Source organism: Anarhichas minor, unplaced genomic scaffold (assembly GCF_050575085.1).
Source record: "Anarhichas minor isolate MPS153535 unplaced genomic scaffold, ASM5057508v1 ptg000071l, whole genome shotgun sequence".
Classification (NCBI taxonomy): Eukaryota; Metazoa; Chordata; class Actinopteri; order Perciformes; family Anarhichadidae; genus Anarhichas; species Anarhichas minor.
In genome coordinates, this window is record NW_027466517.1 from 7022744 (window position 1) to 7050660 (window position 27917).

General features: G+C 42.1%; 1 protein-coding gene across 3 annotated transcripts in view; it reads left to right on the forward strand.

Annotated features, from left to right (window-relative positions):
- The window catches only part of ptprfa (protein tyrosine phosphatase receptor type Fa), a 227574-nt gene that overhangs the window by 134499 nt on the left and 65158 nt on the right, over nt 1-27917 (forward strand). For 2 of the 3 annotated variants that reach the window (XM_076079291.1, XM_076079293.1), the window contains 2 exons: nt 6215-6427; nt 26072-26229. In XM_076079291.1, the coding sequence (XP_075935406.1) occupies nt 6215-6427; nt 26072-26229 (371 nt within the window). Of the gene's footprint in view, nt 1-6214; nt 6439-17249; nt 17263-26071; nt 26230-27917 lie in introns of all 3 variants that reach the window. The other variant, XM_076079290.1, reaches the window with a different exon arrangement.

Genomic DNA, 27917 nt, shown 5'->3' on the forward strand with positions numbered 1-27917 from the left:
AGACAACAAGGTCCGGGAGCTCCTCACCCTCCAAGCAGAGGACCTCAATACTCGGTTCACCCGCCATTATTGTTTAGGATAAAAGCTGCTGCCCGACGCATATGTTATAGGTCACACTACTAGACGCTGTTGTGTTAAACGTCATGCCTCTTTTGCTCCCGTGATGCCGCGTGCTATCTGAAATCACACACTGGGGCAGCATAATGCCGCTGTTGTTCTGTTGGTCTGGCCCACCTAAATGGAACAGGGCCATAATTGATTTAATTAATAACACATGGGCTTACCCTGCAATGACATGTCAAAATGGCTGCTATGTAAAGGGCCTATATTGCCATAAAGAAAGAAAAGGGGCTATTGAAGGACATCACCATAGCCCTGCCACTATCAGGAGAATGCATTTATTTCTAGTTCCTAGATATTGCCTCTTCTTTTGTCATGTTGGATGTCATTGTAGAATTTTGATTACTAGAAATGACTTTGAGTTGTGTGGGCTACATAGATAATACCATTTCAGTTTGAGAAGAGTAGTTGGAGAAGTAGAAATTAAAATGTTTCTTTTTGGGAAATCCTATCCCCCAATTTTTGGAATGGTGGTATGTCACAAGAAGGCCTACCATGGTCTGGGAAGTCTGTTGTGGTAAACACTACTCTGATTTTGGACCTACACCTGGAAGAGATATCTCCAAAAGTCAAACATACTTATACGCAATCCTATTTTATTGTTGTTTATTCATTTTAACATATGGAACTTATTTATTGTGTCACAGCCCGGCTCAGAGACTGGAACAACAGGGAGACAACGAGCTGGCGGCCAAATTAAGCAATTTATTTGTCTCGCCAAAAACAAGTAACCCAATGATAACAGCACTTTACACAAAGACTGTGGTGAGCCAGTCAACAAAGATCTTCCTTTCAGAGAGGGCAGCTGCCAACTGGAGAGGGTATTTTAAGGCAGAGCCACACAGGTGAGGCTCATCCTGCTGACGAGCCTCCAATCAGCACCTGTAACAAAGGAAACACAACCGGGCACCTAGGGTATGATAGGAGGAGGGTCGTTCCTAAAGCTCTGATAGTTTTCCTGGTAGGCTGATAGCATTGGCCTTTTACTGGTCAACACCAAGAAACTTAACTTTACGAGTGTATTGCCCAAAATATGAATGGACAAGAATTACATTTTGATAACTGCACAATTTAGTTGTAGATTAAATCTTACATATAGTATTATCCAATTAAGTTTTGCTGTTATAAATATGTTAATCCCTGTGGGTGGAGTGGGTGATGGGGGGTCCCTTCTTTGCCTGGCACCTTCTGTAAAAGATAGGTTTGATGTTGAGTTTAAAAAAAGGTTATTGTTGGTTGTGAAGGAGTTAGGTGGGTGCTCCTATTGAGACAATGACTCAAAAATGACTTAAGGGCAAAGTTCATCCACTGGCTGACCCACGAAAAACAACTCTTAGCCCACTGACACGAGTACCAGTGTTGGCATTACGACAGTCTCAGACCATCTTTTCGGATTATGTTTGTCTTCACTCTGCATGGGTGGAAGATCAAGCACTGAGTCATCCCTGCTACTGAAATGTAAAACAACCACTGAGGGATGCAAGGTGTCACCAAAGTCATCAAGTTTCAGTTTGTGTTGGCAGCAGCTCTAAAGGAGAGCTCTTTCACTTTTGCTGCAATTGTATATACTGTAATTACCGGCTGTCAGTGAACATCCATTAGCCATGTGTTTCATGTTTCTCGGCCAAGTGCCTCCTAACCTACAGGTGAACAGGCTGCTTTCGGTGTCATTTACATAAGCAGCCTGTAATGAGTAACTGCACTGGATTGTGTTCCCCAGAATCTTTACTGTGAACACTCTAAAGGAAGAGCGGTCGTTGCATTTATTGTTACTGTATCTGAAGACAGTACCGAAGACAGTTGGAACCACACAGCCATCATAGTTATGAACATAGTCTTTCATTGAATCTTTTCCCTGTGGCATCATGGAAATAACAAGGAAATGATGTCACATCTATGGAAAGCTAAAGCAGATAATGGCCTAAAGACATGGAGCTAGGTGTCTTATTATCTAGAGCCTCCAGTGCCTTGGTTTGTTTCATTATACACGTCAGTCTCTCCTGGTAAATGATATCTATATCAAAATGTTGGTGAAGTGTTGTTTGAGAAATGCACCAGTAAAGGGGTGAAGTTTCCTCACACATGTCCTGGGAATATAAAGGTATAAATGTGATGACTTGTTATCAGTAGAAGAGGATGACATGTCTGCCAGGTTTGTTTGCTGTGGTCTTGATTGTTCTTTAGCTTTGCTTAAGAGAAAGTAGAACACTGATGGGCAAATTCGCGAAGAACAAATTGTGGTTGATGGTTGCTCCATGAATTACCGTCTCTGGGTCCTTTTCACCATATATATTGCGCTAATAATATTACAGCACAAACACATCCGTAAAGTTTTGCAGCTGCGAGTAATTTGCCCTTTTTTGATTCTGATTGAAATTAGAGGCAGAAGCATTTCTCCAAACTCAAGGCAGGGATTTGAAACTTCACTGACAGAAACCATATTTGGGATTAAATATGGCATGAGCACTGGAAAGTCTGGGCGTGACACCGCTTTAGTTAGCGACAACTCTTCCTGTTTTTGCATCGTGACATAGAAAGGGGATGATTTTGCACCAAATATCTGCATATTACCCCATTCAAATATAAATGCAAATAGCACAGGAGGAGAGAGAGATGCTATTTGCTTGGCAGCACAGTTAAGGGTGCATTTCACCCTTTGCTGGTGCTTTGAGATCCAAAGGTTTCTTTTTGTCTTATTTGGGCAGGTTTAGCGGCCACAAAAGCCGCACAATCCTTTTGTGTATTCGCCCCCCCGAAAGCACAGTCAGAACGAACACAAGGACAACACCTAGCACCGTCGACACTTCCCACAAGGATGGATGCACTCCATTCTCTTATCAGTGTGAATGTGTTTACCGCCTCTTTTGATAAGTTTTACATTTTGGTTTAGCAAAGGCAGTGTGTCAGTGCAGAGGCTCTCTGGTTGGAGTTTGATGGCAGAATTTAGCATTTAGATTAAATGAATACAGGACAGGTCTCGGGTGAGATTGGTGTGATTTCTCTCCCTCACCCAGGTCACAGCTCATTGATTTGAGTTATTACAGCCAGCCAACACATGTGGAATAGATTATTGTATGGATTCGAAATGCACAGCGTTATATTTGGTGTCCAGGCTCCGACGTCGTCTCTACCAACAAGTAAACACCAAGCTCGTCACTGCGGGGAGTGGGGGGGGGGTGATGATCAGAGCCCACACGTGGATGTTGGGTTGGAGTTGGGCTTTTAAGATGCTCTGTGAGCAGCAGCAGACAACATGGCTTTCAGGGGAACAGTCTGGCAGCATGCATGCAGAATGAGAGTGCACTGAGGGCCGCGCATAATGAAAAGGGTGCATTGCATATACTGTACATGTGGCAGCGAGAAGAGTATTTCATGTGACTGTAGTAGCGGACACGAATTGACTGCATAAAAACCATTGCAGGCTTTATTGTATTTAGTTTTAGTCTTTGCTTCATTAACTTAAGTCTTAGTGTTATGAGCTGCTGTCACTCAGAAGGTAGATCAAGTTGTCTTTTAATCACCTTCGCTAAGTCCCGCCCCTTGGACGCAGACTGGCCAATCATAGCGTAGCCATTAATTGTTCAAACAGACTAACACTTCAACACTACTGTGTAAAAGGCAAAGACATAAAAAGGTGTACAATTCTCATTGGCCAACTAAATGAACAGGATTTGACATCTATTGGATAGGGATATCCAAATGTGGGAGCCACCACAGTCCATGCAAGCCCACACAGATACCTCTAAAAGTTACTATCAGGATCCTAAGGGTTTCTGTTTCTGTTATAGTTTTCATTTTCCTGTAATAGTTTGAAAGTCCTCTCCTCTTGTGTCTTACTTCCTGCCTATGCTTGTTCCCCACCTGTGTTTGTCTGCCTCTCCATAACGAGTTTCACCTGTCGCTCGTTATCTCCCTCCTGTCCTTGTGTATTTATGCTGCGTTCCAGACAACTTTGAGGTCAGAATTTTACCAATTGAAGTTTTGATATATTGTTGCCTTTTAGTTGATGGTTTACCATTTACGACGTGGCCTTCAAATGTGTGATGTCAGACAACTGCTTCCACGTGAATTGGGGGGAGAGTTGGAGTTCTGAGTTGCCTTGAATGCAGCATCAGTCTCCGTGCTCTACTTTTCTTTTGTCAGCTTGTCTTCTTTGCCACATGCAGTTTTGTTTGCTTGTGATTGGCCAGTTGTACCCGAGTTCCTTTTGGGAACCTGTAAGACTCTTTGTTTGATTAAATCTATCTTCATTGAATCTGCCAGTCTCTCACTCCGCATCTAGGTCCTCCCTGCTTGTGCTGCTTCCATCAGTGGAGATTGTTACAAAGATGGAAGTACAGAAAGTGCTGCATCCATCAAGTGTAATGGATTAGATGAAACATGACATGTTCAGTTCTTCATTTAGGCCAAAGGGCTCAACTGTGCTAAGAGCGTGAATCCAGTATGCCTCTCTGTGGAGCAGTGAGTTGATAATGCCACCACCTCTAGGAGAGGGTGAAATGTTTTCCATTCCCCAGAGCTTTAATGGCACTGCAGAGCATAGTGCCGAGGACTAGCATAATCCATGTTTTGTGTTGAGTCTTTAAAAGCTCTTTTAGTTTTTCCAACATAAACCAGACCACAGAGATGTGTTGTTTTGTTTACCAGTGCATGGATTACTTTGTGTCTGACGAATAAGAACATTGTGCACAATGGGGGGGAAACGCCAGTAGGTTGATAAGACAGTGATGAGAAAGTGTTTGGTGGTTTTCAAGTGTCAGAATGAACCAGTCTCTCAGATTGTGATCAAGGGAGTGTTAGGTCCGCATCTTTAGAACACAGGGAGAAATCGCCCCCCTTCCTGCAGCCATGTGCTCTCAATCGCCTCAAAAACACAACAGCAGGTTTAAGTCAATATCAAATGGATTTATTATCCAAGAAACGTAAAAACAGATACAAACAGTTACAAACCGAATCACACTATTAATAACAAAACAAACATAAATTCCATGAAATGTGAGATCCAATCCGAGCCACCCAGGAGGCTGGTCTGCCTCCTTAGTGGCCAGCAGAAGATCTGAAATCCCCCAGAGCTTCAAACCCTTTGTCCCCTCAAAGTTACATCTCTCAGCTCATCGATTGGCTGAAGCCCAACAAGCTTCCGCTCCAGCACATTCCTCAACCTGATCACACAGACACTCAAACACACTTCTTGGTCTAAACTTCCTTAAGTAAATACATTGCATCACATAATATCCACAATCAGGAGCTTCAAAACTTAAATTCCTTTTTTTTTGCCCCTGCAGGCTAAGGGAGGATATTTAGTGGAGAAGGTGACGAGGAGGAAGTCGTGGTAACTCTTGATTTCTTCACTAACAGGGAGTCCTTGCTGAGGGGTATCCCCTATGCTGGAAACACTCTGTCATCTTAACAGCTTTTGGGCTGAAACTCTGTAACATTACTGCAGTTTCTGTACAGTCTCTATAATTGTCCAGTTGGAATATTGCAGATGAGCTGCTGTTGGGCGTTTAGCCTCAGCTTTGGTTTTGCAGTAAGTCTTAGTCTCAATAGTACTGTTGTGCCCCTCGTAGAGTGTTGAGTGTAGAAATTGGCAAACAGTGCATGCTGTTCTATAGTGAAAGAAATATTGTTGGTCGTACAATTTAAATATATCAGAAAATCTGTCTGCTCTTCTCTACAACCTCTCCACATGACCAGGATATCATCACTTTCTTACGTCCACAAAGCAATCTTGGACACAAATGCGTTTTGCGTTAGGAATGACAGGCATCGGATGGGCACTGTTCATAGCACAAGATTGCAAGTAATGGGAATCCAAATACTTAATTAATGGTGCAAATCAATTTTGACAGGGTTAGGAGGAATTCATTAGGGGGGAAGGATTGAATTGGATCAGAATTAGAAGTTGCAGGACTTGGATGGGACTGGCAACAACAAAAGTCCCGTATTAGAAATAATATGGGAAGCACACGTCCTCTGTCCTCCATGTGGAGGTAGGCACGTGGATCTCCTGCTCGTGATCACTTTCTGTCATGTTATGTTGTGTCATGTTATACTCGTCCCAAAGACGCCTGTTGTGTCGTCCCTCCGGCAGCTCTTGGAGGCCAGTGCTGACAGCAGCCTGCAGAGACAGAAGAGACAGAGCCAGGACTTCCTGCAGCCCTACATCGCTGCCAAGCTGGACGCTCTGCCCGAGATCTTCACACTGGGTGACGAGAAGAAATACAACGGCTACTACAACAAACCCCTCCCCGGCCAGCAGCAGTATCGCTGCTTTGTTCTGGCCGACTTGACGGAGCACGAATCTGTGAGTAAGCGGTATCTATTTGAGCATGTACAGTACGGCACTTTTACTATATTTGAAAGCTTCAGTGGTCGAGTGAGTGCCGGGCTGGACCTTCACTGAATGTGTGCACAAGGGTACATTTTTCATTCACAAGACTCTCATCACAGTCGGTGTTAACCAGAGTAGGTGGATATATCAGAAGGGAGAAGACGTTGGTAAAATAACTTCAATGTTCAATTTGTGATTTTTGAACATTTCAGCCAACTCTGGTAAATGATGTGTTGACAAAGGCCGAAATGCTTCATAGCTCTATGAATATACACTGTGTATTGTTTCATTCTGCTTACAGTGTCAAACCTGCAAACCCTTTAGATGCTAGAATAAACAGCAAGTACTGTAGCAACAATGTGACTTCTTCACAGCTCAAAGGAAAAGCATGGTATCATCATCTTCATTTCTTCCACAGCAACCAGATAAGTCATTTTGAAATACCATTAAATATATAGAAATACTTAAATATATAGAAATACCATTAAATCATATAGAAATACCATTAAATCATATAGAAATACCATTAAATATATAGAAATACCATTAAATCATATAGAAATACCATTAAATATATAGAAATACCATTAAATCATATAGAAATACCATTAAATCATATAGAAATAACATTAAATCATATAGAAATAACATTAAATCATATAGAAATAACGTTTAATCGTATAGAAATAACATTAAATACCCAAATGATTAACATAACATTGATACTAAACAACAAGTGCATAGTGTCTAAGGACCATTAACATTGTGATTACTTTTTTTTTCTTCTTATGGTCTAATTTGATATTAATCTGCTTCAAATATTTACTTCTCATTTATGCTCTTTTACTGGGCAGGTAAACCCTTCTAATGTTTGTCATTTCAATAAGCTCATGTGAGCCGACGTGTGCAGTACTTCTCGTTCACTACACCAGAATGCTTTACCTGACTAATGATGCAGACGCTACACAGCAGACCAGATATCATTTTAGTGGACAAGAGCAGGGCAGTGAAATGAAGTGCAGCCAGCAGAGAACTACAGCAGCGGTGAGGGAAGACCTCACCTGACTAATGATGCTGTCCTTTGTAACGGAATATGACCGTATGTTATGTAGCTGCCTCAGTCATTTTATAGAGCTACATGTGTTACTAGAATAATTACAATATTTGACACGACATAATCATATTTTTGTTCCATCACCATAGCGACATATCATCATGCGTGTTTTGTCCAGTCGTACGGCCCAGAAGGTGTTGACTGTCTGATTCTATGTGAATGCAACGTAAGACGTAGGACGTCAATGCTCACATTCAACAGCTCCATTGACCAGCCAAAAACACGCATCACATTTAAAGTGATGCCCTGAAAGCCGTTCAACTGTCCGCCATTAACCATGAAAAAAATACCCTCTATTTCTGCTTAGTACGTGTTGTGGAAGTCACAGATATCCCGGGAAACTAAACGCCCTCATGTCTGGTTCATAACATTGTTCAGAGGAGCTCCGTGGATTTTATCGAGCTGTATTCACTGTGTCTAGCAAGCCACAGGTCGCTGTTTACTACAGCTGTATGAACACAACATAAACTGATCTGGCTGTGATTTAACGGCAATAAACCGACAAAAAGGGACTCCGAAATAACTACCTAATGATGCCGATTTGATCGTAGAGCTCTGGGTGAACACAGAGGGCTACAGTATTTATTTCTTGATTCAACAACGGAAGGACGTCGCTGATGACAGGAGGAGCAACTCAACGCTGATAGGCTATCGCGCCGCGGCGTAACGCGAATATTTCGCAGAAGTTGAAAAATTTCAACTCGCGCGTTTGGGGCGATTTGGCGTTTGACGCGGATTCGCGTCCATCGCGCCGCGCCATCGCAAATCCGCGCCGCGCCAGTCTCATCGCGTCTGTGCATAGACTTTGTATGTAATCTACTCGCGCGAATAATTCGCGATGCGTTTGGTGTGAACGCAGCATTAGAAGGATATGGACAGTCTGGTCTGTTTTATAATGATCGTATCACACACAGTCGCGCATACAGTCAGCCACAACATGTGAGATACGACTCCCATAATATTCAAATAATCTCACTACACTTTACAACGGATCTTTGACAGCGGCCATGTGGGGAATCAGAGCTGCTCAAACTGCAGACGGCTAACCAACAGAAGTCTGTGCGATTATCCCACAGTCAGATCATTGATCGTTTGAGGAATCGATCTTCTGTCAATCATGACGGCCTCAAATTGAACATCAAATGGCAGCCGATCCAGCAGAAATTCTGATTCTAAAGTTAGTCAGTGCCAATCTTGCTTAATTTGTACAGCATGTGCCCATCTTTACATCAACCTGTTAATCCTCATGTTGATAGGATACAGGGAGTAGACACATTGGATATCATGCAGCTTTGCAAGAAGTGCCACTTTTGTCAAAGTTGTATTTAACTATTGGGAAACTTGCAATTATGTGGTTCAGCTCTCTGGTCAGGCTGAAGTCTGTAGGTTGTTGTATTGGATTGCATTATATATGAAGGTGTTCTTGTTTTGTTTTTTTCCAGGCTATGTTTTGGCGCCCTAGATCAATGGGACCTTGGCAGAACCAAGCGTAATAATACAAATGGAATTCCAGAGGGGGTTTGACCGACCCAGCACCAATTGTTTCATGTCATGTACTCCTTTTGCATTCTTACAGCAGTGAAATACACTGGCCACAACTAGCTATTACCATGTGAGAGAGAGGCAGAGTTGAGTGTGTGACTGGATTAAGATGTACGTTGCAGTCTGCCTCGCCTGCAGCAGCGCCGTGTCAGGAAAAGTTCAACCAACACCAAGGCTTTTGCTTGACACCTCTCGCCCTTTAATAAATCATAAAACTACACCAGAGGACGAGGGGATGGCTGAGGCAACGTGGATGGGTTTTTAATATGTGGATCTATTGCGGATCATTCCTCGCCTTTTAAAATCGTCAGATGGATCGTTCTCATAAAACTCCATTCCCACCCTGTGGGTCACATTCTGGCACTTGCAACTGCAGTGTGTGTGTCCCATACATTTTCCCCAAGGCCTTGTATCGCTGAATAAACAAAGCAGAGTTTGACGTGAGTGGCATTGTTTTTCCTCCCTGGTTTTTGCTATCTGTGGAACAGAAGAGCAGCCCCTCAGGCAGCAGTGCATGCATGCCGGGCACGACGCAGTGATGCAAATCATGTCCTTGAGTCATGCATGCATCTGCAGGTATATCTCTCAGGCAGTAAAGCCGTGAGCCCTGCTGTCATCCACAAGCACCTTGCTTTCAGAGCACAGCATCTTCAAACTAATTGCAATCACTGTTGTTCCTCATATGAGTCATTTTCCCTTGTGGCATCTTTATTCAAATAGGTTAAGATCTGAGGGGCGCGGTTTTGGTCCAGAAAAGCTTGGGTTGGGTATTGGTACCTTTTGCTCGCAGCCAATCACCAAAAGCGTTCTTCAATTTAATACAAATTGTGATTGGCCGACGACAGCAGCAGCTACAACCCATACAACTGGGATTGCCTGAACATGGAGATGTCTGAGTCAGCAGTTAGCAGCTAACATTGGCAACAGTTTAACCAACGGCAACAGTGGTGAACACAGTGTTTAGCTGGGGGGGTTACGTTACGCTTCCAACAATGCGTTACGCCACTGTGGGTCTGGGAACAGGGTTATCAGCAGTAACCGTCGTATGAGCGGCAGTGATTAGCTAACCACTATGGCAATTCATTTCACATGATAGGTGCCGATTGAAGTACTCTATTGGTATCGGTATCAATTTAAGAGTACTGGTATTAGTACTGGCATCCTGATTTTTTAAAATGATACTCAGCCTGAAGAAAAGCACATGTGAATTCTGGCTTAATACCTTTTAAACAGTCGTAGCGTTTACAGCAGCTTTGCTCACTCATCACCAAGGGTAATACCTTCAACAATAAGGCCACTCGCACAACCACACAACCTGGCATCAGCTACGCCCTGCAAAGGAATCCACAAAGCACACGCGCCTCTCTCTCAAACCCGGCACGCACACTCAAAGTCGCTGTACAACTTTTCAGCTTATGCAACATACCTTTTTTCGCAATTCATCACAGCACTAGGCTACAGTCTGTAGTGTTGTTGTATAGGCTTGAGATAAAAACAGACTTGATGACTGGGTCTGTATTTTTACATGATGTCGGGATACTCGGATTTGTAAAACAATGTCCAGGCCAGAGGGTGAAGGTAAATGTTTGGACTCAAGCTTTGGATAAACTGACCGACTTGGAAGCATCACAATTTATCTGATCTGTAGGAATCCAGATTCTTAAGTTAGTCAGGGACAACCAATTTAGTGTTCAAATCTTGTTTGATTCCAACAGCATCGTCCCATCTTTACAACTACCTGTTTATTCACATGTTGATAAGATAACAATCACAAGGACCCCTGTTTGATATCATGAAGCACTGCAGTGACTGCAATCTTGTGAAAGTTGTCCTTAATGATTGTGAAACAATTTTGCAATTTTGTGGTTCAGCTCTCTGGTCAGGCCACAGTCTGTAGTGTATTGGATTGCATTATATATGAAGGTGTTCTTGTTATTTTCTCCACGCTATAATGTTTTGGCGCCCTTGATCAATGGTACCTTGGCAGAACCAATCGTGGTAATAATACAAATGGATTCCCAGAGGTGGTCTGACCGACCCAGCACCAATTGTTTCATGTCATGTACTCCTTTTCTTTTTCAAATAGGGTTTTTATTGGAAAAAATAGGGAATATAATAATGGTGGAAATTGCACTCAAAATACAGTATATTTGTTTTATTTCATTGTAAACCCCTCTCTCCTCAATCCATGCCTCCTTATTACTAGAAACATTGAATAAAAATCATACACTTTGCCTGAGCCGTCTGCCTCACCGTCTCTGGATTTGGTCATTTAAATTTGGTGGAAAACTTTGAACAGACCACATCAGATATTTATAGTCAGAGTTCCCATTCCAGCGTTCCCATTCCAGTATTATTTAGTGACCATTTTTGAAAGATTATTGTATTTGATATGTTTGTATTGTGCCTTTTTAATGCACCGGGATTTGTAAAAAGCATATCTAAAAATATCAAATCAGATTGTTTCATTTTATTTATTTGAAATGATACTGAAGGGAAAAGGGACATACAACTAGTAAATAGACCATCAATGTAAATATATACAGTTGCTGAGACCAACTCTTTGTGTTCTACCCCCGTTTAGGAATCACAGTTTGGTTTGGTTCAGTGGAAGCCCCCCTATTCTGGCTACATACTGTAAACATTTATATATTCCATTCTGAAGGTTATGGAGTATTCTTGATATGGTTTCCGTATTGAATCAATGAAGTCTAGCTGATTACTACTTTCAGTTACTCCCATAGAGTGGATGGGGAAAGTTAGTTAGTTCGCACAAAATCATCCATTGCATTCGCTGTATGTGTGCAGAATTGGTTGCCAACACAGCTGTGTTAAATTTCCAGGCAGCACAATGCACTAGATTTTGAGAAAAGGAAAGTAGGTAAGGAAAATGGCAATTATTCTGTTTTCTTTATTGCAGGGAGGAGTGTTTTATCTATGAAAAAATGGATACAAATCTACTTAGCTGTATGATGGATGGACATTAGAGAAATAAGAGAATTCCTTTTTGTAAAGCCGAGGTTGAAAGACCTCCAAAGGTCGACAAAGCCAACTTGATCCATGAAATGCCATATGGCCTTGGTCATTGAAGACGGCTCTCCTGTAACCACACCATTTGTGTGATGAGCCTTTTAATGTCGGAGAAAGCCTGATTGTTTCATTGTCCACAAAGCCTTCAGTTGTTTGTATTTGAGGTTACTCATTGTAGGTCCATGAGATAAAAGACATACTCATTCTTTTTTAATATTCTGAGTCGTCATAACTAGTTACAAACTAGTTAGGTTGGCGCTCTCCTCTCCTGCATCTTACTCCAGCATAGCAAAAACCTGAAGCCTATAAGGAAGACTTTTGACAAAGATTTGTGATTTTGTGATTTCCTTTTCCGAAAGTCAGCAACTGCAGCTGACAGTTGGCGCACTGGTCTATGTTCACCTGCATGGCCCCGAGCTTTACCTCAACAGCAGGGGATGTATTGTGTTAAAAACACAGGAGAAATCCAAGAGCATGATCCTCACTGTGCCCCCAGCCATATCCAGGTTGTATAAAGAAGGTCAACTATGACATTATCCACTCCTATGTTATCTGGGAATGCAAACTGCAGGGGGTCAAGTGCTGGTCTGACCAGGGGCCCAAGGTGGGCAAGTATCAGTATGTCAAGGGTTTTCATCACCCCACAACCCCCACCAGCTACCTGATTCAGGGCTCGGACTTGGGGCCAATCCCATTTCTTATTTTTACCCCTACCCCTCGTTTTCGAGTGCCCCTCGCTTTTTGACTTGCCCCTGGTTAGAGAGTTACTAGTTAGTGGTTGAAATCTTCCTCCATGGAGTGGGACAACCCTTTGAGACCCGATACATCATCAATAGTCTCTGCTGGTGTTTACCGCAGACAGTGTAGCGGTGCTCTGTCGGTTAGCAACCTGTGCTCCTTCACTATTCGCCATTGCAGCGGTAACAAGTGCAGCAACTTCGCTGCTGGACCAAAGTTAAATTTTGGGCGCTACATGCCATCAGCTAGGTGAAATGCCACATGGAAATATGTCGAATGCACAAATCAACCTTAAAACCCGTTAGTTAGAGACATCGGCATACTCGCCCACTGACTATAGGTAAGACAGCAAATTAATTTATTTCCCTTAAGGTGAGTCAGTTTGGGACATCGGAAATGTTGAGGTAAAACTTTGAGAGAAGTGAGGACACCGAAAGGAAATCAACATACTGGGTGTGCTGTTTTTTCTAGGAACCATTTGTGAAACACAGGAACTTGTCCTGTGTTTCAACTCCACTCTACAGAAATCTGCTGATTGTATCAGCCACAAGGTTTGCGTTTGACCTGTGCTTCATTCAGTCCGGTAACCCCCGCCCCCTTGTACAGCTTTTATCAAGAGTTTGTAGTCTTGGACAATGGTTGTTTCATTGTGTTAAGTACATAAGAATAGAGTAGCAGAGCCCGGATTCAGTAAATGACACTCAGCTGAATGTGATTCAAGCCTGTACAGAAATAGAAACCTAATCACATTCATTGAAAAATGGGAAGTAAGCTTAGCTTTTATTGCTACTGCAAAGCTGCTGGCAGAGTAGAAGGAAGAAAGAAGGGGGGGGGGTGCTGGAGAATGAAGCAAAAGGGCACTGCGGCTCTCTGTGGCCCCCACACTGCTGGTAAACAAGTTGGGACGTGTGAAATTGGATAAAAGAAAATAGGCCATATAAACAGTGCGATAACTTACAGCAGAGGAAGGGGGGGGGGGGGGGGGGTAGTGAGCACAGCAGCTTCCTCTGAATGCAGGGCCCTGTGGGAGTGACAGAGAGGTGAGGAGAAGAGCGAGAGGTGGAGAGAGAGAGAAGAGAGGGAGCTTAACGGGGGGATAAGTCGGGTAAGAACGGGGGAGGTGGGCACCTGAGGGAAATGCATGGACGGCAATCAACGGAGAGAGAATGGGCTCTGATGCCGGAATGAGCTTGTGGTGTAGGAGGGACGCTGAACTTTGAGGAGGAAAGACAGAGAGATGGTAGTGTGGAGGACTGGGGAATGTGGGAAATACACTAAGCCCACTGGATAGCATCCAGTTTGTCGCATAACAGAGGAGCGGCGAGCGGAAGGCTACGGATGAGGTGGAAATCTTCAAGAGTTCTGGGAAATAACAGAGCTGTCAAAACGCATTAGAATCAGACTTTGTTTCTGCTTATTTTATGAGTCAAGGGCTCTTTTTTCTGGTGGGAGATTATGGACAATGGAAACAACAGTGAAATGTTCATCCTCCCACTGCTATTAATCCACTTTTCGTCTTTGCACAGCCCACCTCCTCATATCCAGCTTGCAGATGTAGCAGCAGTACATTTTTCACCCCTGAAGGTTTACTCTCTATCAGGGAACGCCGCTGACATTGATCACCCCTCCCTTGAGAATTCCTAAATATCCTTTAGAGTACGCTTCCGTGCCGCCTAAAAGCAGTAAAAACTATCAATTGGAGGGAAAAAAATAAGTTTTTGGAGCTCAAGTAATGCTTTGCTAAAAGTGCCAGAAGGTACGTCAGAGCCGAACATGTTATCAAGCACCACATTTTAGCTGTTTCCTCTCTATTATTTGAATTATTTGAGTGGAAACCGGAGACAAATTCCATGTATGCGAATTCTGATTCTTAATACAGATTTGGAAGATTGCAGTGATTTAGAACAGTTTAGGAACGCACAAGCAATCTATGTAGTCTCACTGACGGATCGCTAAACTTGTATGTGTTCTTGTTAAGCTTGGACAAGCCACTTATTTTGACCTTTTAATTTGGAGGACATGACATAATCTCTCGGGATACTGGGTTGGAAACACTACAGTGCACTGCTTCTTTGGACAACTGGCCACAGTGTCGCTTTGAGGACCCTGCAGTCGCTCATCTCGCTTTGGACAAAAGCTAAATGAATGCAATGTATTGGGTGTTTAGTGGTCCAACAAAAAGGCTTCCAGCCCGAACAACAAAAGCACAGAATATCAATAATATTCAGAGGAATTTTTAATCAATGGAATAGAGTGAAACCACCGGCATCCTTGTGCACATACGGTACAAAAGCATCCCCGTAGCCAGTAGAGCACAAGACGAACAAAACAGGAACCTGCTCATTAGAATATTGCTCCATAGCGCTACTAAAGATAAAACTCCACAGGGCACCTCCAACATATCTTCTGACAACCACCTTCCTCTAGTTGATTAAAAACCCTTTCATCAAGTCAAATCCACTCCCTCCACTACTTGATCAACAACTTTATTCCACTTGACTGCAAGCTTCATTTCTCTCACCACCGCACTAGTGATCAAGAGAGGAGGGGGGAAAATCGAAGTGACGCTCTCCGGGTAGCATGCAAAAAAGAAATGAGAAGATAATTAAAGCTTAAAGTTTTTAATCAGAGGAATGCACATCTGTGGATGCATGACGTAAACATCTGTCTTGACAAGTCATTTGATCTCGAATTTAGCAGCGAGGCTTATTCATGCCTGTGGAGTGAGATGATTTCCGTGTTGTCCGTGCAGCTTTGAGTGGGTCAGGCCGCCCTGAAAGAAAGAAACGAAGACACCAGCAGAACACTTCGCTGAGAGGACAGCGTTCAGCAGCTCCTGGGGGACGGACCTTCAGTTAACATGGGGTCTGATCCCAGGAGGCTCCCCCAACTCAGCGCCTGACCAGCAAACTTTCTGATGCTACTGTTGCACAGAGCCAGCCCGCTGTGACTCCCGGCGCTCGGGTTTGAGCTGACTTTTGAGATAACTGCTGACTGAAGGTCCGTCTCCCAGAGCCGCCGCACATTCTCTTTTAGGCAAAGCAAGGGAGGCCAAAACAAAACAATTGTCATTTTCTTGTGTCTGCCACTTTGGATTAAATCCCAATAAAAGGTGGTAGTTCAGTTGTTGAATATTTATTTTATTTAAGACTCATAAGGATGGGATCAGAGAAAGTAAGCTATGGGTTGGGACCAAAATCAACAATAACCAATCAAATCCCCAGAATTACCTCCCAACTGTCCTACTGTCCAATTGCTCCCCTTTAAAAGGAACGAGTTATATATTTATAATCTCATGGGAAGATCTCATTTTAGGATTTTTACGTGTCATTTAATGCCACATCGTTACCGTGAAACGGTCACGGTTATGTTAAGGCAACAAAACAACGGTAACAAAACCACTTAGTTAGGTTTAGTAAAACTCCATGGTTGGTCTTAAAATAAGTAGTTAAATTAAATACGTATGGAAACAATGCATCAGGAAAACACATCACAGTCACTAACGCCACTTAAAACACTTTGGGACATCGGTCTCAAACACCGGTCTCCTGGTTGGATGTCCCGTGTTTGTTTGTCTCTCACATTTCATACTACATCACTTAACGTATTCACAAGTTTACATTTCAGTCAGTACAGCCTTCATAGCCAACAAATGACTCGCAAAATGACTGAAAAATTGTCTTGTCATTCATACGCCAATTGGTGAGAGTGGGCTGACCGAGCAGATCTATCATAAAACTCAACAGCACCAAGGAAATACTGCCATGGTGCAGTGGTATCAGAGGAAGGAGCGGAGACAGTTTGGCTGTCGGAGGACGAGCCTGCAGTAACCCGCTGCCAAATGGGGCACACTGACTGCTCTGATGTGGATGGCCATTGTTAATACATTAGCTACACGTGTACAGTGTGAAGTTATGTTTACACTATATATATATATATATATTCATTATAAAAAAGGGAGACAGGGGATATATGTGAATAAGGGAAATACTGAATTCTAAAGTCGCAGTGGAAATATCCCCACTAAGTGTTCTTATAGGATGTGTTCATGTGTGCAGCATTTAACATAAAAAAGCCAGACCATGACCACACAGGCGTGTGATTACATGCAATTACAATTTCCTCATCATTCATTTCAGCAGAAGGCTATTAATTAGACATCATAGCAGTTGTATATAGCTATATCAAATTTATGAACCAATGACAATGCGTGATTTGAGCTACCCGTTTAATGAATTACAAGCACAGACGGTACATAAGAAGTGGACGTGGTCATTGTGACGTCACCCATTGGTTTGTGGACTGATGTTTTGAAGCCTTGAGTTCGGTGATTTTAAAATGATTCCTGTTGAGGGAATTAGCCAGTGATAGTGAGAAAAGGGAGGTCTGCTTCATGGAGGATGCCTTGGGAGGGATGATATTAATGATGGCCGGTTGGTATGAAGGCAAATCACTGTCAAAATCCGAGAGCGCAAATGAGATCCATGTGAGCGTATTTTACTTTGGCGAGCGCTTTTACATCACTCCACGAGCAGAATTCACTCTCGCGCGAGCAAAAGTCGCTCGCGAAGTAGTTTTTCTTTTTGACAGTAAGTGGGCGGACCCAGTCTTCATTGTATCTCTACATCTAATTGGTTACAATCCTCTTCTTGGGATAGACCGGATATCACTCTGACGCAGACACTAGGTCTGGTAGAGGTGGTTTTCAATCCGCCACTAAACACTACATCTCAGCATGTTCTACATTTGTCTGACAGATTTTGTAAACTTTTCAGACAGTAGAGGCTGATGAAATACACATTATGTTAGAGTTGTTAAATACAATAATAAAAAATGTGTTAAAGTCAAGTTGCTCAGATTGGTTTAAATTCACTCATCATTCTATTACAGACGATGTGTGTTTGATACTCAAACCTCTTGTGACAAACAGCTCAAAGAAACTCTTTGATCTTAATTGATTAAAACATGATGTGATCATATTTAATCATTCTGTTGTGTTTACAGAAGAGATATAATGTAGTTGCATATAATATGAGCAACAATTTGGACCTCAAAGATCTGGAGCCGAGATTAGGGACCACTGTTTGTATATTAACCGTTTGCCCAACTTAAATCACTGACAAGTAGTTAGTGGATGAAACAGTATTCAGATCCTTCACTGCAGTAAACGTACTAATACCATACTGATGAAACAATAATCCATTACGAGTAAAATACCTGCATTCAAAACCTCAGTTAAGTATGTAATTATCAGCAAAATGTACTTTAGGTACAGAAAGTAAAAGTACCCGTGCAGTAAAATGTAAATTATTTGCCCCTGACCTGTAGTGTAATCTGAAAATCTCCCCCGAGCGTCTGCGTCAGAGTGATATCCGGTTTATCCAAAGACGAGGATTGTAACCAATTAGATGTAGAGATACAATGGAGACTGGGTCCGCCCACTTACAGTCAAAAAGAAAAATTTCTCGCAAGCGAGCAGGTAATGAGTGATGTAAAAAGTAAAATACGTGCGCGGCTGTTTGATTTTCGCGCGCACATGGATCTCATTTGTGCTCTCGGATTTTGACAGTGATTTGCCTTCATAGGTTGGTGGTGATTGTAGAGCAACCGGGGTGATGAACTGAATAATCTCTATGGATTTTTTTACATCACCACATTGTCACTGAATCACGTTATCTGCTCTGCTCTAATCTCCACACTCCTCTCGTTTCTCATCTCCACCCGCCCACCTAACTACATAACCAAAGACAAACCTATCGAGTGCAAGATGTTAGGACTTTATTCCCGTAATATTAGGACCTTTTTCCTTAAAACATTATTAACTTACTCTGGAAAGCTATTAAAGTCCAGGGCTTTATAAAGTTAAGTAAAATGTATCATTGAGGTGAAAAGGTGCCGTGTGCACATTTAATGAGTTTTCTTCCCTGATCAAAAGACACTAAAGAGGAGGGAATAGTAAATAATGCAGAAACGTGTGTTGACTCAGCAGAGATAACATTAAATGCGAAAAGTTGGTCGACAGAACAATTCGTATTTGAAAGCGACACAGAATGTCTGAGAGACTTACTGCATTATTAGATAATGTATGAACATTTTGAAGTGTCACCTGGCACCGGAAGTCAGTGTTTTCCTTTCCACACATAAAGACATTTCCCCAGAATTCCTTGTTAGTAAAGTATCTGGACGTCCACGTGAAAAGTTATTTCATTTTTTGCATCGTCCTATATTTAAATATGAAAAAAACATGATTCTAAATCACCTTTCCTGTAGCTTTTTAAATGGAAGTTTTAGCTAGAATACATTTAATACATCATGTAAATGGCTTTTCAAAGCAAAGTATGAAAGATGCAGTCAATTGAAAGAGCTTGCTTTGATTATTCAGAAGGATTAGGACGCTTCAATCCATCTGGAGAGTACAGTAAACACTCGCGTTACGGTATGTATGCGTATATTTGAATGTGTTTGGAAGGGTCAAAGACCATTGCAAGTCATAATGCATTTGTTTCATTTCAGCATTCTACAACATGACAAATGTTCAACTAATCTCTTACAGCGTCACAGGTCATGTATAATTAATTTTGCAGTTGTCGGCCCCGATATCACAAGCTCTCAGCGAGAACGTTGGGAGTGAAAGAGTGCATGGAAAGTGTGTTGAAATTAATGAATCAATAAGGAAGCAAAGCCGGTCGTGGGGGTGACATTGTTTTTAACAAGCAGCATTCTTCAATCGTGTTTACAGCGTTCAGCCAGAGCTGCTGCTGCTGCCCCGTTGAGCCAGAGCCCCGTCAGGCGCACAGGAATATTTATGGCCTCATTGGCTGACACAGTCCAACTTACTGCACTTGTCTCACAGAACATAAAGTGACAAGCAGCACAGTTACTTAAAGTGAATTACGCCTCGCAAGTTGATCCACGTGACTCCTATTTAATCTTTATCTCGGTGTCAACATCCAACTGTTTACAAATCTGGACGGCAGCTCACCAATCAGAATGTAGAGACGAGGAATTGTTGTCATTGAAGGTCAATGATGCAGCCATGATGCGGCGCCGCGGCATCATGAAGATGTCTAACAAATTGATTCTATTGGTTGCGTTGAGGGAAATGGATGGATCACGATGTTTCAATGTCGACCATTCTTTTGTTGCATCACCCAACTTATTGCAAGCATAAAATGCATCTTTAGAGCTGCAACAGTTGCTAGCAAAATGTATATTTTATGGGAAAAGTGACATGATACTCTTCAGTTAAATAAAACTATTTTTAAGATAATTGACAGGAACAAACTTGTGTTCATATGTATGCTTATTGTGTGTCATAACTACCCATCTTTGCATACTTCATTGCTATTGAAAAGGATTGAAGTATAAATGAAGTCAGTTTGATGGCTGAACAGTAATTGGCTGATGCTGCAGCATCAAGTAACATGAGGTCACTCATTTACACACAATCAAGCAAAATGACAAAAAGTTCCAACAGACCAGCAGACAAACAACATCTGGCCAACACAGATCTAGCCTGCAGAGATGGTAAATGCAGTCGTAGAGATGTTTCCCATTAAACTACACTGGCTGTGTTCCTCCAGTGAGGGGATATGTCACTCATGCAACAGCATGGCTTTGTTTTAATGCTTCCCTAATGTAACTTTTATGGCACTATGCTGTCAGGTGAAGTAGGCTCTGGCTACAAGAGCAGTACATTCTGTAACTTTAACATTGTTGTTGAGCACAGCTTTGGAATAAAACACTAAACACACAGGGAGGGAGGTGAATGGGTCAAACAAACACAGGACTTTCAACCAGGAGACCAGCGTTCGTGTAGTGGTGTTTCTGTACTTATGTCACGTTCTTTACTAAGTTTACATACTTATTTGAATCCCAACCATGATGTTTTCCTAAACCTAACTAAGTGCTTTTGTTGTCTAAACCTCTTTGTTGTTCTTGTTTGAATTCACAATGTTAACCACGTGTTTACTGCGACCGCAGTGATCCGTCATAGTTTGACGCGCTGCAGTGTGTTAGAAAGTAAAACCGAGGCTCCTGACCGATACTCGCTATGTGACGAGTTGGACATGTTGCTTTGACCACAACCTCACGGTCTTGATGAGTACGATCCTTTCATTATTCTGAGCACTTTTAGGGATCTTCATTAATGTTGCTTTATTAACTGAGCTAAACAAACTACATGTGTGATATGATTCAAAGCTCCGGAGCAAGTATACATTGTTGTTGTCATATTTCAGCAATGAACTTGATGAGTCCACTGTTAGAGGTGATAGCCAAGTTGTATTAAACTAGAATCGTTTGCTTTAATAACGCTAAAATGGTCAATAATTGATAAAGCTATACTATTTGAGCTAAAGATAGACTTGAACCAATTTTAGAGAGGGATGGATAATACGTGTCTCCTAGCAGCAGTGTGGTTGTGATAGGAGAGGCTCCCACACTGTCTAATGATGTCAGGGACATAGCCAGGCCCGTCTCAGGTCCACAAGGCCTTCTGAAGTTGTTTGCATTATTAGATTTGTCCTCACTGATACGGATCCTCGACTGTGCTTCCTCCTTTCTTCCTGTCCTCCTCTTCACAATGAGCCATACACTCCCACATCCAGCACAGCCTTCCTCTGTCTGTCTCAGCTTGTATTCACTGTCCTCCTCCCCCCCCCCCCCCTGCTGCTTTCTAATCACTGTCACAATTAACCAGCTGCCTTCACCTGAATCAGCACATTGTGTGTGTGGGACTATGCAGGACTTAACTCTCCTCCATACTCTCATATAGAACCCTGTCTCACTAAACACACACACACTAGTCTCCATTTAACTATTTGGGTCAACTGTTCAACCAACAAGACTGGTAAACTGACAAAAGTATAGCTGCCAAATGGTTCATCAAAATATGCCGACTTTTTCCATTGTTTATGAGACAATAAGGGGTACAAGCAGAAGAACACGTGTGTAGTTAGCACGTTTATTTTTTACAGTGTACACTGATGAGGACGGCAGTTCATCTTGGCACAAATCTTTTGAATTAGTTTTATTATGTTGACAAAAATGTATATTTATTTGACTCATATTAGACATTTGAATGTTTCACTCATTCTTGAATGTTTTGTCCTCAAAGTGTTCTTTGATGTGTACAAGGTACAGGTGTTGTTCGCTTGATTCTCAACGTTAGTAAAAAGGATTGTGATTGTCCCACAGTGTAACGTAACTGGCCTTCCAGTAGTCGTTCCTCAACTTGAATCATTTAGAAGATGGAGTCACTCACCTGTTATTCGATCTGGGCTAAAATATCAGATAATATTAATGCAAAACTATCCCTTTAGTTAACAGATTCACACATTAATCCTGCACTTATTCCCACTAATAGCCTATAAACAGCCAACTAAAAGTAGCATGTGACATCCACATCCATAGCCCTTTTATAATGGCACCTTAACGTTCAGCTGCTTTGTTGCTGCTTCTTGACCTTTTTTGTGGCTTTGTGGATGCATTAAGTTCATAAATCTGTCCATTATCTTTTACATTTTGCTCTCAATATGACTTGAAAAACGTTGAATGAATATTTTTAGTCATACCTTTTATGACGAAAGCTGGGCCAAAGTCAAGAACCAGTTTGTAGACCTTATACACCGTACTCGGATGAGTGTGGAAGGCAACATCATCTTGATTTATCCTCAAAAGATAAAAGGTACCCTGTGGAGTTTTTCTTACCTCTATTAGTGCTACGGAGGAGTTTTTCTTTTTTGAGATACATTGAATATATACAGAAACCTTGTTTGTACACAAGCCATGATATCAACTTAACTGACTATTGACAAGAGACAGCGATCACACAACCAGCATTAGGCAAGGCAAGGCAAGTTTATTTGTATAGCACATTTCAACAACAAGGTAATTCAAAGTGCTTCACATAAAACCATTAAAAGCATCAAAACATAAGGCAAGAGAGATTTAAAAAAACAATTAAGAACATACATTGAAACAATAAACCTCCCTGAGGTCTTATTTAGCGTGGGACTCCAACCCCGCCTCGGGACTCTAACCCGGACAATTGGACGCGGGACTCTAACCCCGTCTAGACGCGGGACTCCAACCCCGCCTCGGGACTCTAACCCGGACAATTGGACGCGTGACTTTAAATGCAGAAATGCAGGAAATTGATTAATATATTAATTGAATGTGCTTCAATTAAAGGCAGCAGCAAACAGAAAAGTCTTCAATCTTGATTTAAAGGAGCTGAGGGTCTCAGCAGACCTGCAGCTTTCTGGACTTTGTTCCAGATATGTGGAGCAGAGAAACTGAACGCTGCTTCTCCATGTTTAGTTCTGACTCTGGGAACAGAAAGTAGACCGGTCCCAGACGACCTAAGGGGTCGGGATGGTTCATGAGGTAGCAGCAGATCAGAGATGTATTTTGGCCCTAAACCATTCAGTGCTTTATAAACCAACAGCAGGATTTTAAAGTAAATTCTTTGTTTGATAGGAAGCCAGTGCAAAGTCCTCAGAACTGGAGTGATGTGATCCACCGTCCTGGTCTTAGTGAGGACTCGAGCTGCAGCGTTCTGAATCAGCTGCAGCTTTCTGACAGACACCTGACACCTGACAGAGACCTGTAAACACACCGTTACAGTAGTCCAGTCTGCTGAAGATAAATGCATGGACAAGTTTTTCCAAATCCTGTTGAGACATAAGTCCTCTAATCCTTGATATATTCTTCAGGTGATAGTAGGCTGATTTTGTAATTGTCTTGATATGGCTGTTCAGGTTGAGGTCTGAATCCATAACTACACCCAGATGTCTGGCTTGGTTTGTGGGTTTTAACATCAGTGATTGAAGCTGAGCGGTGATTTTCAATCGTTCGTCCTTGGTACCAAAAACAATTACTTCTGTTTTATCTTTGTTTAATTGAAGAACATTCTGGCCCATCCAGTTGTTGATTTGTTCAATGCAGTTACCCAGCCTTTGTATGGGATTATAGTCCCCTGGTGACATAGTTATGTAGATTTGTGTGTCGTCTGCAAAATTATGATAACACACTTTGTTGTTTTCCATAATCTGAGCTAGTGGAAGCATGTAGATGTTGAACAGAAGAGGCCCCAGTATTGAACCTTGGGGAACACCACATGTCATTTTAGTCAGCTCTGATGTGTAATTAGCTACAGACACAAAGTATTCTCGGTCCTTCAAGTAGGATTCAAACCAGTTAAGTGCTGTGCCAGAAAATCCCACCCAGATTTTTAGTCTTTCTAGGAGTATGGCATGGTCGACCGTGTCGAATGCAGCACTGAGATCCAGTAATACTAAGACTGAACTTCTGCCATTGTCTGTGTTGAAGTGGATGTCGTTGAAAACCTTAACAAGAGCAGTTTCAGTACTGTGGTGCTGTCAAAAGCCTGACTGGAAGACATCAAAGCAGTTATTTACGGCCAAGAATTTGTTCAGCTGTTGGAAAACCATTTTTTCAATTATTTTACTTAAAAATGGGAGGTTTGATATTGGCCTATAATTTTTCATTGTTGCGGAGTCTAAACTAGCCTTCTTTAGGAGCGGTTTAATAACTGCTGTTTTTAGGGCTTGTGGGAAGACACCTGAGAGAAGGGATGTGTTTACAATTTGTAAAAGATCAGTGGTCATGCAGTTAGAAATATCTTTGAAAAAGTGTGTTGGTAGAATATCCAAGCAGCAGGAGGATGACTTCAGATGTTGTATAATGTCTTCTAGGCTTCTACGGTCGATTGAATGAAATTGTGTCATGATATTTGAATGGATGTTATTTAGAGAAGGGGACAACACATATCCTGTGGTTGGTGTCGAGGCACTGACTGCTTGTCTAATTTTCTGAATTTTGTCATAATAAAGGAGGCAAACTGATTGCATGCCCAGGTGGATTGGAGCTCAGCAGCTACCGACACTGAAGGGTTTGTTAGCCTGTCGACGGTAGCAAATAAGGCGCGTGCATTGTTATTGTTTTTGGTTATGTCAGAGAAGAAGGACTGCCTTGCATTTCTAAGTTCCAAATTATAATTGCGAAGTCTCTCTTTATAGATGTCACAGTGAACCTGGAGATTACTTTTTCGCCACCTGCGCTCAGCTTTCCGACACTCTCGTTTCTCTATTTTGACCAGCGTAGCATTTCTCCAAGGAGATCTTTGCTTACCTGAGACAACCTTCACTTTAGTGGGTGCAATGGCATCAATAATATTTTTAACCTTAGAATTGAAGCCATCTACAAGCTCATTGACTGAGATGCAAGAGAGGGCTGGTGTGGAGGAGAACTTCTGAATAAATAGTTCACTGGTGTTTTCAGAGATGTAACGCTTGGTTTGGACATTTGTGTGCAAGGAGATTGCACTCTCAAAGAAAACACAGAAATGATCAGAGAGTGCAACATCAGTCACAGCAACATTAGAAATGTTTACACCTTTGGTGATGATTAGGTCCAGAGTGTGCCCCCTGTTGTGTGTGGATCCTGTCACATGCTGAGTCAGATCATAGTTATCAAGGACACCACATAGTTCTATAGACCCTCTGTCCTGGGGATTATCAACATGGATATTAAAATCACCAACAATAACAACACAGTCAAAATCAATACAGATTATAGACAGCAGTTCAGTAAACTCATCAAAGAAGGTTGCACAGTATTTAGGCGGTCTGTAAATGTTTAGGAATAAAGCTTGAGTGGAATTCAGAGCCACATATTCAAAAGAACTAAAACGACCAAAGGACATCTGCTTGCATTGAAGAGAATCATTAAATAAAATAGCAACTCCACCTCCTTTCTTATGCGCTCTTGTTTCACTCATGAAACTGAAGTTTAGGAACCCTTTGCTTTTCCCTTTAAGTGAGCGACTTCTGGCTTCCCATTGAAAATGTAGTGTGGTTTGTAAATAAGCTGGACACTTCATCTTCAGCCGTCAAGGACACAGAGAGATAGACCGATCCGTTAAGTTCTCAGTGTCGTTGTTGCTGTGTGGGTTGGTTGAATTATGGAAGCTTCCTTGGAGGAACATTGGTACACACATTGGTCGATGGTAGAAACTCAAACCCCAGGAGAGTTGGCAGGTTAAAAAGCCCAACCTTATAAAGTACAATACCGTCATACTCACAGTATTATACCCTGATACTCTGCTCTGTTGTGTACAACTCAGTGACTGTGAACTGACTCTGGATCATCCCTCTGGTCTTTTGCAGACGTTTGCGGCCAGCCCGTTCTCTGAGCCAATCATGGTGAAGCTCCACAGTGGGATGACCCGACAAACTGAGGACCCAGAGATGCTGTGGGTGATGGGTCCGGTGCTGGCGGTCATTCTCATCATCATCATAGTCATTGCCATTCTGCTCTTCAAGAGGTGAGTCTGACGGTAAAAACAAATCTCTCCTGTCACGTCCCAGAGAGGAGTAGGGGTAAGGGATGAAACATAGGGCCTATGTAGTCAGGTGTTGATTGACATTTTTGTCAGTAGTCAAATAAACATCATATCACAGCTATCTAATTATCAATTTCCCCCCAAAAAAGGAGAAACAAAACCCGCCTGTCTACCCTAATCTGACTTGTTACAAACGGATAGTCAATTAAGTCTATTCTTTCCACAATACGTGCTTGAACGTGAGATTGTTGCCTAACAATAAGGCACAGAATAAATATATTTCACTATATTCTGCAACCTCCCTTCACTGGGCAGCTGGAAAGCAAGACACGAGAACTTCTTGGGTAGTAAGGGTGTTTCTACGTTTCGGATTCGCTGACAAACTGTCACCCACACTGTACATTTACTGCCACTAGACAGCTTCACTGCTAACCGTTCCCTCTGCTCTGATGGCCAAACACCCGTCTGCCCCGAGCGCAGCCACCGCCTCTCTCAACCAAACACTCGCTACGAACACACACACACTAAGCATCGCCCCATTGAGCCACGGTCAGAGGCATCAGTGCTGATGGTAAAAATCGATCAAGGATACTACTGGGCTAACGTTTGTGGCTTACCTAGGCCTTCAATCTGACTGAAGCAGTTGATCACTTGTGGCCCCGACCGGCCGGTTAACAGGAGTGAGGATTCAGCGGTCAGTGACGGTTTAAAGCAGTCATTAAGATATGTTTTCATGAAGTGTGAATGACCACAACCATGAAAGGTCCTTGATCATACAATCATCATACAGAAAACATTAGGCTGAAGGGTGCAGTAGTATGTGAGATTAGCTGTAGGCGGACAGACGGACAGATACACACGCACGCACGACCAAACACATAATATCCTCCCAGGCTTATGCCAACATGAACGAAGAACCCAGTGATGGACAGCAAAGGTTAAACCACACCGCTCCTGGGTGGTTGTAAATCTGGGGTGAGAAAAGAAAGATATTTCATATTTTTGTAGTGTCCCTAAATGGAATGAAACTATATGTATGATTGTAATGCAATCAGGAGACTGCATTACAAACTGTTCAGGTTGCAGGAAAACAACTGAAACCCCCCTCCACCTACATGTTTCTGAGTAAATATGTTGTCATTTTATTTCCAGTTAACATTCCAATTAAAAGACACTACAATTGCACATCCATCAAAGAGAAGGCAGTAATATAAAGGACAGTGCTGATTTTAGAAAAAATACAATATAATATATACCATAAAGTATAAGCTCTCCATCAGTGAAAAGAAACTGATTTTAGGAAGCGTAGTGAATAATATAAGTTATTTTATGTCTAATGTTTTTTTAGGACTATTATTGTGAAGATTTGAGATTGCTGCAAATGTAAATAAATGCAAGAAATAGCCCAACTCTTTACCAAATCTACAGTCGTGATGAGTCAAGAAACTGCTATCTAAGTATTTAAAATACCATTAACAGTCGCGTTAATATACATAATGACATCTGTCATACAAAGACCTTGAAGGCAGTGCATGTTCATTGTGTTCATTCTTCAGCACAGTCCAGAGAGACACCTGGAGCATTTTCTTCAGCACAGCAGATGACGAGAACACTTTACAAGAGTCAGGCACCGAGGAATGGTCAGAGTGGGTATTTTGTAGCGCAGACAC